Raw genomic sequence first — 13,118 nt, 5'->3', positions numbered from 1 at the left:
CTATGTAAGGAAATTGCCTCTTAGATGAAGGTTTCTAGAAGATAAGCTATACAGTCTTTGTGGGTCATTGTTGTAGATTGAATTGTGTCCCACAAAAGGACATATTGAAGTCCTAACCCCTAGTACCCACAAATGTGACATTATTCGGAAAAAGCCTCTTGCAGATATAATTAGTTAAGACCAGGTCATACTGAAAATGGGTGGGCCCTTCATGCAGTATGACCAGTACCCTTTCAGAGAGAAGAGACACAGAGACAGATACACAGGGAGAATGCCATGCGATGACCAAGACAGAGTGATGCGTCTGCAAGCCAAGAAACACCAATGATTGCCAGCAGCCCCAGAAGCCAAGAGAAAGGCCTGGGATAAATTATCCCCCAGAGCATTCAGAGACAGCATGGCACCTTGATTTTTGACTTCTACCCTCTAGAACTGTGAGGGAATAAATTTCTGTTGTTTTAAGTCACTCAGTTTGTGGAATGTTGACATATCAGCCCCAGGAAATTGATATAGTCATGTTTTGGCTGCAACTTTCATGAGCCCCTCCTGGAGAAGTCAGTGGTCAAGGTCATTAGAGAGTCCTGGGAAACATAAGGCTTACCACTGTCTGAGCATCAGGTCAGGCTGCAATGTATGCCAGGCAGTGTGGCAGGAGTCTGAGCTGGGGAATGGGGTTCACTATATTTCCTGACTCTGGGCTAACATGCTTCCCTCCAGCTTGCTGGAGGCCAGAGCAGTTATTTGTGGGGGGAGTGTCCTCAGCTGATAACAGCAAGCAGGCATGGAGGGAGTAGAGTGTCAGAGTACATGGTGAATGAAGCCAAGCAGGGCACAGGTGAGACTCCGGGCCACAACTTCTTAGGGTTAAAAGATGGTCCAGTGATGACAAGGATGATAGCTTCAGTGTGTCTGCCCCTTGTGTCACACTTGTCACTCTACTGGCTGCCCTTTGTTTATGATACTCAGTGGTGTTGCGATCACCCCTCACTGGAGATATATTTGCCCCCCTCTGTATTGACTCTCCTGTTTCCTGAGACCCATCTTTACTTTTTATAGGTTTACTTTCTGTTTTGATAGAGCACATCCTTAGTAGCTTCCTGAGGAAAGCTGCCTGGGAAGTAAAATTTGAGACTTTCCATATCTGAAAAGGCTTTGAACTTAAAGCCAGAATCCTAAGTCAGCATTGGTTAAAGCTGAGAGCCAATTTGACAACAGTACTGGAAGCAAATAGATAATGGAGCAGTGCTTTTAAATTCTGAGGGAAAATGAGGTCGAACCTGGAATTCTATACACAGCCCCATTGTGTAGGTGAGTCCTCAGGAAGATCTGCAGTGTTTCTTCCTTGAGGTCTCTCTTATCACAGTCCCCACAGAGGAGTGTTCCAGTCTCAGAACCCTGGTTGCCACGTGGGGAAAGGGGAACTTGGCCTTTAGCTTGTACAGTGCTCACACATCAGTGCTATGTGAGCTACCCTATCCAGAGCCCCAGTTAACATTTCATCTGAGAGATCAGATCTCTGGACTTCAGCAGCAGGGAGTCGAGGTGGAAGTTGGGGATCTTAATGCTTTGCACACAGCTTTTACCTGTCTTTGAGTGAGCATGTGCCCCTCGGCTGTGACAGTCATAAGTGCTTCTGAGTTCTTCCTCCCCAGTTAAGGAGGACAGGATGGCTAGAGGGAGCTGCAGTTGGTTAGACTCTGATAAAACCCCAGTGTGCTCACTTCGGCAGCATAAAATACGAAAATTGGAAAGACACAGAGATTAGCATGGCCTCTGTGCAATGGTGATAATACAAATCTGCGAAGCCTTCCAAGTCAGACGAGGACAAATACTGTATGATCTCACTTACATGAGGTATTAAAAAACTCGTAGAAAAAAATCAGATTTGTGGTTACCAGTGGTGGGAGATGGGAGGAAGAGAATTGGAGGAAGGTGGTCAAAAGGTATAGACTTCCAGGTGTAAGATAAATAAATCCTAGGAATGTGACGTGCAGCATGATGACTGCAGCTAACACTGCTGAGTGGTGTATAGGAAGTTGTTAACAGAATAAATCTTAAGAGTTCTTATCACCAGGAGAAATATTTTTTCCTTCTATTTTTTTAATTGTATTGATGTGAGAAGATGGATGTTAGCCGAACCTATTGTGGTAATAATTTCACAATAAATATATATCAAACCGTCATGCCGTACACCTTAATCTTATGCAGTGATATGTGTCAGTTGTTTCTCAATAAAATTGGGGAAAAAAGGTTTCTAATAAGCTATTTAAAAAAAACAAAAGATTAGGCTCTAGCAAAATGGTTTCTCTTGAAGGCAGGTCTTGTTGAAAAGAATACACTGTACTGTGCTGTACTTCAAAATGGCTACTTTCCCCTTCCCCTTGTCAGAGGCATGGGGGGATTTTTCTTTCATCCTTAGGAAAACCTGGTAGAGGTCTTGAAAGTAAAACTCACGAAAATATGGGACCCCTCCTACCGCCAGAGATTTTTCTCTCTAATTTGTCCATTGCTTCTTTAAATATATTCCTCCTTTACTTTTTTCCTCGCCTTCTGGACTCCTAATATAGATGTTGACACCATTACTTCTTTATTTCTTCCTTTGCCTTTTTGAAGAGACACTCAACCTGTCTCTAATAACATCATTCATCGAGTGCTTTACTTCTGTGATCATGCATTTAATATCTGATAATGATGTAGAGATGCTTCATAACTACTCATTCCTGTTTCCAGGCTCCTTCATTACTTTGGAACCTATTTATTATGCTTTTTAAAAACAGCTTTATTGAGATACAATTTATATACCATATAATTCACTCATTTAAAGTGTACAATTCAGTGGTTTCTAATATATTCACAGAATTGTGTAACTGTCACCATAATCTATTTTAGAACATTTCATCATCCTTAAAAGAAACCCTCAACTCTAGCCGTCTAATCTCCCACACCTAGCCCCCATTAATCTACTCTCTGTCTCTATAGATTTGCCTATTCTGGACATCTTATGAAATAGAATCACATAATATGTGATATTTTCTGACTGCTTTCTTTCACTTAGCATAATGTTTTCAAGATTCATCCATGTTGGAGCATATGTTAGTACTTCATTTCTTTTTATGGCTAAATAATATCCCATGATATGGATATACCACACTTTATCCATTCATCAGTTGATGGACATTGGGTTGTTTGCAGCTTTTGGCTATTATGAATTATGCTGCTGTGAACATTTGTGTACAAGTTTTTGTGTGTACATGTTTTCATTTTTCTTGGGTGTATACCTAGAGTGGAATTTCTCAGTTTAATGGTAACAACATGTTTAACTTTTTGAAGAACTGCCAGACAGTTTTCCAAAATGGCTGCACTATCTTATATTACCACCAGTGCTGTATGAAGATTCTGAATTCTCCATACATCTTTACCAATACTTACTACCTGTCTTTTTGATTACAGCCATCTTAGTGGGTATCAAGTGATATCTCATTGTAGTTTTGATTTGCATTTTCCCGATGACTAGTTATTGTGCTTTTTAAAAATTATTTTCTGTCTGGTAAATTATTTCTGCCTTTTTTCAGTACAGTTTGTTTACTCGGTTGTCTTTTGTTTTGCACTCCTTATTTACCTCTTGATTTTTTCCCCTGTGAATGCATATTCCCTTAGTGTTATAAGTTGCCTTTGTTGGCAATATACACCTGGAGGGACAGGCAAAAGCCTGGTTCCTGCCTTGTCACCTTCTTGGCAACTTTTATAAAATGAGAGGCTCTTGGCTCAACCACTTCCCATCATCACCTTTACCATGATCAGGCAACCACTTCCCATCCTCACTTTCTCCACAATCAGGTGACCACTTCTCATCCTCACCTTTTTCATAATTAGGCAACCTTACCTCACAGAACCTCCTTGGACGTCTGGCCCCTATGCTCCTTTTTATCTCCCTCTGCTCTTAATGCTTGGATTATGGAATACTCAGGGGCTGTCCTGAGGGTGTCTGCCCTCTACCTCAAGAAGGCTCTAGCACTACTCTGATATCATCCCTCTAATTGATACTTGGTCGCAGAGTTGCTTGACAGGGATCTATCCAGAGCAGAGGAAGTAGCCTAACTAGGAAGCTTCCCCATCATGATGAGCCTTTTTCTCTGTACCCGGTTACCTTTGATCTCGTTTGGGCTTTCTCACAGCTTTTGTGTTCAATCTTCTCTCTCACTTTTTGGCATCTCCCAGATTGGGTTTGGGGAAGGGACACAGCGGCCCACCTAGATCTCCATTTTGTTTAGAACCAGAAGTTTGAAGAAGCTCATTTAACATTTTCTGAAGTTATTTGACTTTGAGATGCTTTTTTCTCACCATTTTGTCATTTAACTAACCTAAGTTGAGTACTTCATATGTGCTGAGCACAATTCTATCTGGTGATACTGCAGTGAATTAAGACAGATAAAGTCCCCCCACACCTCCTTTATGGAGCTGCCATCTGTGAGCAGGGAGATGACAGTACTAATACCCTAAACAAACAGGATCACTTCCTACAAGGTGAGTGCTGTGGAGGAGCAGAGGGCAGTGGCACCACTTTGGATGCGGTAGTTAAGGACAGCCTTTCTGTGGAGGTAACACTTGAACCAAGTCCTGATCCACAAGGAGGAGCCAGGCTGAGGAAGGTTCAGGGTAGAGGCCCAGGCCCAGGACCTAAGGCAAGAGTCAGTTTGGTGTGTGGACCTGAAACAGTGATGCCAGAGGAAGGGGGTAAGTGGAGATGAGGCCACAGGTGTAATAAAGGCCAGATCCTGCAGGGCAGACAAGGAGTTTGAATTGTATTATGAACACAGTGGGAAGCCACATAGACATTTCCATCAAATTTATTAGGATTTGAAAGAAGAATCTGGCTATCGAGAATGGATGATGGGGTAAAAATGGCAGGCAGCAGGGAGACTAATAGGAGGTAGTAACAGTGGTCCAGACAGTAGTTGAGGGTGGTTTAGACTTAGGAGAAAGCAGTGAAGATGGAAAGAAGTTGGGATAGTGTGTAACGTCTATAGAGTTCCGTGGAACTCATCTTGAGACATTAACCAGATAGTCTTTCCTGGTCTATTGGTTCAATGGCTGGTGTTTTGGTTATCTGTTGCTGCATTGCAAACCATCCCAAAATTACTATTTAATATTTCTTCTGATTCTGTGGGTTGACCAGGCTGACCCGGGTGGTTCTTTTGTGGCTGCATTCAGCTGGGAGCAGGGTCAAGACTGGAATGAACAGGATGGCTTCTCTTCCTCCAGAGCCTGTCTCTGTGTGACCTCTAGTCACTCAGTGGTCCAGCCTGGACACCATAGCGGCTGAACTCAAAAGTGGGAAAAAGTGGAAGCTGCCAGTTCTCTTAAGGCCTGGGATCAAAAGTCCCAGAGTGTTGCCTCTGCCACTTTCTGATGGTCAGAGCCTGTCACAGGCCCACCCAGATTCAAGGAGAAGGGAAATTGACTCTGCATTTCGATCTGAGAAGCCACGTGTACCTAGAGAGATGCGGGAACAAGTATGGAGTCAAGTTTGGAAACTATATACCACAGCTTTCAATTTTACTCTGAAACTTATTTGAAAGTCCTGGAAGAATTTCAAAGTTGACCTTTGAAAGTTTTGTTGTCCAGTTTGGGAAAGTAATGAGAGCAAATTGTAAAAGAAGGAATTTTTGCTCTTCTTCCAACAAAGTTATTTCTAGGCTAGGAGCAAACTGATTCTATAAAAACAACTCAAGTTTCTAAACTTTATCCAGCTTTTGGCAAACTACTTTATAAATGTGCCTTTTAATCTTCCATCTGAGCTCTTTGCTATAAAACCTTAATTGCACATGTTCTGTTACTACATGACTGAGGGCCCTGGAGCAGCACTCACTGAGCAGCAGATCTCTCCAATTGGGCTCCTGGGGTGAAACCCACCAGTTCAGTTAGGAAACCTGCCTAAGGAGCAAAGACCACATCCTCACTGAATCACTAGCAGGGCCTCTCCACTATCGTGATTTGTTTTAAGAATGATCATCTACATCAGTCCTACTTTTGTCAAATTTACTCATTTCAATAAAGACATATTTTAATAAATCCATATACAATTACACCAAAAATGGGCCCCCATGGCTGTGTGCATAACAAACTACTCATAAAACATGACCCATGTTACCTATATGCCACCTAGTGACGGTTAATATTTGATGAATGGACTGATGGTGTTCTATAGACAAAGTGAAACCTAGAGAAGCTGTAAATTCAGTACTCAATCAAATATTTAAATGGTTTTAAACATTTTAAAATAAACATTTTTAAATTATTTTGATTTTAAACTGTTAAAACCATGATTAGTTTTGCATATCTAATTTTATGCAAAGTTACCTATGAAATTTTGTTCAAACTTGAGCTTTCCAAATACATAATGTAAAAAGACCTTTCTGACACATAAAATGTCATGAGTACTAATTATCTGTGGAAATTAAACCAATCCTTTGAGTAATTTTATTTTTGTATGAACAATGTTTCATTCTCATAGACTGCCTTGCCATCCAGGAAAGGATTTCGGCACCAAACCACCAAGTTTTTGTATCGTTTGGTGGGATCAGAAGATTTAGCCGTGGACCAAAGTATTGTCAGCCCTTACACTTCTCGGATCTTGAAACCATACATCAGGTACACAGAGAAAGCTGCGATGCTGAGTGTATCATGAGAAGTAATGTTTGTAGTTTCTGCTCCCCCATCCCTCTGTTGGAGTGAATAAATACTGAAACCTGTGAGCAGGTGCTGATAAGAACTGGGTCTGTGCTCTGTGTTCAGTCTCAGCCTTGGCCTGTTTCAGGTGTACTTTTTTGCATAAAGGATGGTCCTTTGATACAAACATAAAAAAGCAAGGATAAGTTAACTCTTAGATTTCATTAGGATGATCATACTTGTTTTGTTTTAAATTTTAAAGTTGTATGTATTTAGTAATCTGTGAAATAAAAAAAATGGGAGCAATTGTCTAAATCAGGCCTGTATCTAGGCTGCATGTTGGGACAGTTTCTAATGAGTCTAGGCTGTGCTGTGGAAGCTGAGCTGAAGAGAGAGGCCCCCAGTGCTGTCCTGGCTGTGACTGACAGAGCACGTAGTCTTAGTTGACCATCTGTGCTCTGTAGCTCCATAGTCACCTGACCCTCCTTCCCCGCACTGCCACCCAGGCAGACATGTGGAAAGGCAGTTTGTGACCCTGCTTCAGTTCCCCTGGTGTCTGGTGCCCCTCAGCTGCCCTAGCAGGATTGGACCTTCCCTGTCCTGGTCTCTGTCCTGGTTAGAGCACTCAGAGGGCTAAATTAGGAAGGTGTGTCTGTTTCCTTACTCTGACCATAAGACTGACCAGCTTGAGTAGAGTTTCTGGCGGGTGCAAAGGGGTTTGATCTGACAAATATTAATAGAGTGAATTTTAAATTCCTACCAGAAAAGTATTGTAGCTGTTATCAAGCTAGCTGCCATATAAATTAGTGCAAATTAGTTCAAAATTTCGAAGAGTTTGTGTGAATCAAATTGCTAGGAATAATATTGGTTTGTTTGTTTTTTTACTTGAATTTATTTATTTATTTATTGACTTGAATTTATTTATTTATTTATTTATTTATTTTCTGTGGTACTGGAGGCGTGATTATGAAACAAAGCCACCCAAACTGCAACTCCTGTCACAGATTCGTTCCCATCTGCACAGAAGTGACCCTCATTGGATGCCGGAGCCTGATGCACCTCTTGATTACTGCTACGTCCGGCCAAATCACATCCCAACGATAAACTCTATGTGTCAGGAGTTTTTCTGGCCTGGTATGTCCCCCCACCCCAAACTGGGCAGATCAGTTTTCTGTATAGTTCACCTTAGTAATTTTTAAAATTAGTGTATGCCATGTGACCCTAAAACCTTTACTCATATAATCTCATTCAGTTTGTTTCTACTTAACATAGAAATATTAAACTATAAAAACCTCTTTTTTCCTAAGATCAAGAAGAAGCCTACAATTAAAGTAATAAACAGTGTTTTTATTTCTCTTTCCTGTTTGTCTCTGCTTCCAGAATAAAAGATTCATCCTGTTTGCTTCCGCATATGTTTAGATACCAGGTAATGTCTATCAGCCATACACAGACTGGTAGCTGAGACGTTTGGATACTTTTGGATGCTTAATAATTCTGTATACTTTGTTTATTTAGCTATTCCTTAGAGTGTTAGTACAGCCAAAAGGTGTTGTTAAAAAGCCAAATGCCCCAATCACAGACTTTGAAAGTAAGAGTAAACTCAATATGATTTGTTGTTAACATACTGTCTCTAAAGACCAAAGCCATCAATTAAAGGAACACATTTTCATTGCTAAATATAAACACATTCTTTGCGGATCTGCTTTATTGTTCTGCTTTGAGATGTAAAGGAAATAATGTGTGTCTTCCAGATGTTAGGTAAAATTTCATCAGGATGAGAGCTTTGTCATCTTTATTGTCTGATAATCATGTAACTGCATGTGGTGCCAGAGTTGTGCTCACTCTTTTGGGAATGTATAGGGGCTGAAAGGAACATTCTGGGAGCATTTACTACTTCCTGCCCTTACACTAGGTGCTTCCATACATTATGCAAGGGAATCATTTTTATTTAATCTTTTTATTGTAAAATGTAGCATTTGTACAAAAGAGCTTATAAATTGAATATGTCTGAGGTAAAGAATACAATGATATGGATACTCTCATGAGATTTTTACCCAAAATCTATCAGGTCTAGGTACACTCTCATTATAAGCATTGTAGAAACTGAGGCTGAGACATTTAGAGATGTGCTTGCTGATACACGTGGCCAAAGAGGCTGAGTTCAAAGCCAGGTGTGTCCAGTTCTGCAGCTGTGCACTCTCTACTACCCACCCTATTTTGCCTCTCTCCTTTTAACATATGTATTTAGGAAAAAAATGTTAAATTTTTTATTTTCTAAAATTCACTTTTAATGATCTGGATGTATGGTGTCTATAGTAATATCTTTGTCTCATTTTTTGTTTTGTTTTTTTCTTAGCATGCAGGTGTAGCTGTAAGTACAGACTCAACAGCTTGGCGTTCATTAATTCCAAAAGGCATATGGTTTGAATCTCCAATTGTCTCTTTCTTTAGGTATTGACCTGTCTGAGTGCCTGCAGTACCCAGACTTCAGTGTTGTCGTTCTGTATAAAAAAGTCATCATTGCCTTTGGTTTCATGGTTCCCGATGTGAAGTACAACGAAGCTTATATTTCATTTCTGTTTGTTCATCCTGAATGGAGAAGAGCAGGGATCGCAACTTTCATGATTTATCATCTGATTCAGGTATTTTGTCTGTGCTCATCACCTACCCACTTTATTTTGGGCTTTTCAGAAAGACTTGTAGGAGGTGAAGCTGAGCAGGGCCCTCCCAGCACTGCCCAGTGGAATGTGAGACCAAGTGAAAGAAGGCCAAGCACCATCATTCATGAGTTTATTAAAACATAGAGACCAAAACGTTTGCACCTCTAAAATAAGATTACTGTTCAGATCCAGGTTTTAAAGAAGCCAGTTTTTGAACACATGTAGTAAATAAAATGATAAAATACCAAAAGTGAGAGCCTGAAGCACTTGCATTATCCATATTGGTAATGCTGCTGCTCTTAGAAGCAGCACCACCAGACTCTGAGAAGTGGAAGTAGAACTGTGAATTTTAGTTTTTTAATTATTTTTAAACATTTTAGCTAAACTGTTATCAATCAGTGGTACATATTCTGTTATTGCTGATTGTTTTTACTATCCCTGTATAAGCTGGTATGAATCTTCTAAGACTTGATTCTCATATCGAATTATAATTCATCCTTTGTTACATCTGTGAAGAAAATATACCACGTATTTATATACTAACATCAGAAAAACATTCAAGGATTTTTTTTTTCTCCCAGAATTTTTCTGATAATTTTTATTTATAAATTATTTGATATGGATAATTTTGTTATTGGTCAATTCCTTTTTTGTTTTTTAGATTCTTTTTCGTTATTGACATACAACATTGATTTAGTTTCAGCTGTACAACATAGTAATTTAATTTTTATATATATTGTGAAATGATTACAATAAGTATAGTTAACATCCATCACCACACATAGTTACAAAACATCATTTTTCTTATGATGAGACTTTTTAAGATTTACTCTTTTAAAGCAACTATCAAATATGCAATACCGTATTATTAACTGTAGTTGCCATGCTGTACATAACATCCTGTGACTTATTTATTTCATAACTGGAAGTTAATACCTTTTGATTCCCTTAACCCATTTTGCCCACTTTCCACCCCTCACCTCTGGCAACACTAGTCTGTTTTCTATAAGCTTGGTTTTTTCGGATTCTTTTTAAATAGAGGATGGAGATGATAAAACATTTTTTCCCAATTTTTAATGAAACTTGCTCAATAATTCCCAAGTATTGGCAGGAACCTTGAGAACCATTTTCCTAGAGATTGCTTTCGTCTCTCTTCCCTTGGCAGTTAATATGTGCTACCTTGTGTTGTCTTGAACTGAGACCTTCTCGGTTATTTCTACTGTGTCCCCTCTTTTCTCTGCCTCACTCATCTCACAGAATTGACCTCTACTGTATGGTCATTCTCCTGTCCTAGCAGAACACCTACAGGATTTCTGCCTTTCCCTTCACTGGCTAAGGCTTGAGAGCAGAGCAGGGAAGACAGTTGATGTGTGTGCCTGACACAAGGCCAGGCCCAGTCTGTCCTCACAGAAAGTTTCCTAGGTGGGAGGAGGAGTGTTATTCTTTGAATGCGAGTTACCTGGAACACAGCCAGACATATATTTCAGGCCCAGACACAGTCAGTAGTACTGGGTGATGGCCGTGGTCAGACTGCATAAAGAACACTAGGCTCACCCCACAAAATTAGTTTTATACACACTCATAACACGTTCTTATCCTTGGTATACTAGTAGTACTATCTTAGCCTAAAAATGCCTTTGGATGAAGAATGTGAATTAAGCAGAGAAAAGAAGGTAGCTGTCTACCTTTGACAGTGTTCTTAAATAGAGGCCTTGGGAAATGATGAGCTGTACAATCTCAAGAACCCTATCAACCTCCACACTTCAGTGCCTTCCTCATTAAAAAGAAGTTCTATATATGACTTTTGGGGCATTTTATTCTGTGTAGCTAATTAAAGAATCTAAAGACTTGCCTTAGATTGGTAGAACCATTATTACTCTTTTCCCCTAGGATTGGGCCGATGCTAAATATAGATAGATCTCTCAGTTCTGAGAATTGAATTCCATCAGGTAGGGAGGAATGGGAGGTGGACTTTGGAGTTCAGAAGGTCTATATAGACTCTTCCGGTATTATAATTAAAGTCTTAATATTTAATATCTGGCCACATAATTTAACATATTTCTAGTAGGTCTAGGAAGGCAATTGTTACAATTCCCTTACAGGATAACATTTAGTTTTTAAAAGCAGAACATCTTGTTTGCTGTTTCTTCAAGATTGTCATAGTGTTTGATATTGCTATGTATGACATATTTAAATGTAATTGAATTATAAATAATATAGTTGACAATAAAATATCCCCCTTGGCCCTTTGCTTCAGAAATGAGAAAGAACACTCAGCATACCATCAGTTTCCTTAGTCTTGATGAATGTTTTCATGAATGTTTTGATCAGCACAATGTCATTCAGTTTTCAGCGGTTGCTAGGTGTTGCAATGTCTCAACTTCAGTTCCTGCCTTCTTTAGTTTCCATAACTACCTACCTACCTACCCTTAAAAGAGTTTCTTCACCTACTCATTTTCCCTCAGGCTTTCTCCTTTTCATCTTGTATTTTTCCACTCTTTTGGCAGACCTGCATGGGCAAGGATGTAACCCTTCACGTCTCAGCAAGCAACCCCGCTATGCTGCTGTACCAGAAGTTTGGATTCAAGACTGAGGAATACGTTTTAGATTTTTATGATAAGTATTACCCCTTGGAGAGCACAGAGTGTAAACATGCATTCTTTCTGAGGCTCCGACGCTGATGTGAGTTGAATAAGAGACAGATCTTCACATAAACCTTATTCATTTCACCGTGGGTTCTAACCTTCTGGGATTAGACATTCATTCAAACTTCTCAACTGAGATGAGAAAAGAGGTAGGCAGTGGAATGAATATTGAGCAGCCCTTCACTGAAATCACTGTCCAGTCCTTTCTGAAGAGGCCTTCGACCCACATCTTGGGACTCTACAGTTAACTAAAGCTGAAAGATGCTGCTATCCTCTTTCCCTCCAAACTGACACTCTGGGTGAGGGAGAATCTGTCTGTCCTAATTTGAAGGATGAGCAAACGTGATTGCTATTAAAGATTCATGCAGTGCCCGAGAGGCACCCTCCTGTTCTGGAATGATGAGAGATTATGAGAGTACTACATAAAGGGATGTCAACCCTTTTCCCAGCTTCAATGTGTTATCATTGAACCCAGCAGGACTTCTGGGGAACTGAGATTCTGTTGTCTCTCTTTGACTTTGGTCACTGTCAGAAGAAACTAAATGTGTCTACACATCACTTTACTAGTGCTATTGTTAGCATCTCCCGCCAGGGTCTTGGCCTAGGAGTAGAGCGTCTCATTGTCCTTGTGCATGTGAAGTTGGTTTGGGGTTGGAGGGGCTGAGCAACCTGCATTTATATTGTGCCACTAGATGAAGCTGTGCAGTGATGGAAGAAGAACCAGCCATGGACAGATCTGTACTGTCTGCAGGACTAGGCTGTTTGGAGATGGACTGTCCATTGGGATATTTTGGATCCAGCAGGAGCATTTCCTAAAGTGTTAGATGTTCTCAAATAAAAATCTTTCCGTGTAACAACCTCTGGCCATAGCTTCAGTCTAATCAGTTTGCTTTCAAACTCTCTTTAATTAAGCACAGTGGTTCTTCACTTTTGGGGACATAGATCCTTTTGAGAATCCAAAGAAAGCCAAATACTCTCTAGAAAACTGTGCACGTTTAAATTGGATCAGAGACCTGTGGACCACAAGTTAAGAACCTCTGCTCTAGAGACTGTGCTTAGAGCTCACTCGAATCCCTTTGTTCAAGGAGAATGTGTCACGCTTCTTCGTGAAGACAATTTGGAAGTTGTTTTGTCTCTTGTCTCT

General features: G+C 40.1%; 1 protein-coding gene and 1 non-coding gene across 4 annotated transcripts in view; both read left to right on the top strand.

The window, feature by feature from the left end:
* Positions 1-12,831, top strand: part of KAT14 (lysine acetyltransferase 14) — a 29,813-nt gene extending 16,982 nt beyond the window's left edge. For all 3 annotated transcript variants that reach the window (XM_039874422.1, XM_039874421.1, XM_039874423.1), the window contains exons 7-10: positions 6,515-6,651; positions 7,628-7,803; positions 9,121-9,311; positions 11,837-12,831. In XM_039874422.1, the coding sequence (XP_039730356.1) occupies positions 6,515-6,651; positions 7,628-7,803; positions 9,121-9,311; positions 11,837-12,010 (678 nt within the window). In that variant the 3' untranslated portion in view covers positions 12,011-12,831. The remainder of the gene's footprint in view (positions 1-6,514; positions 6,652-7,627; positions 7,804-9,120; positions 9,312-11,836) is intronic.
* LOC120612086 (U6 spliceosomal RNA) lies at positions 1,713-1,819 on the top strand. Its single transcript, XR_005655350.1, has one exon. It is a non-coding gene; the product is annotated as a U6 spliceosomal RNA (small nuclear RNA).
* Positions 12,832-13,118: the final 287 nt, after the last annotated feature.

The sequence above is a fragment of the Pteropus medius genome, unplaced genomic scaffold, assembly GCF_902729225.1.
Source record: "Pteropus medius unplaced genomic scaffold, Ma_sr-lr_union100, whole genome shotgun sequence".
NCBI lineage: Eukaryota > Metazoa > Chordata > Mammalia > Chiroptera > Pteropodidae > Pteropus > Pteropus medius.
Note: the sequence above shows the minus strand (reverse complement) of the source record. Positions and strands in the feature narration are given on the sequence as shown.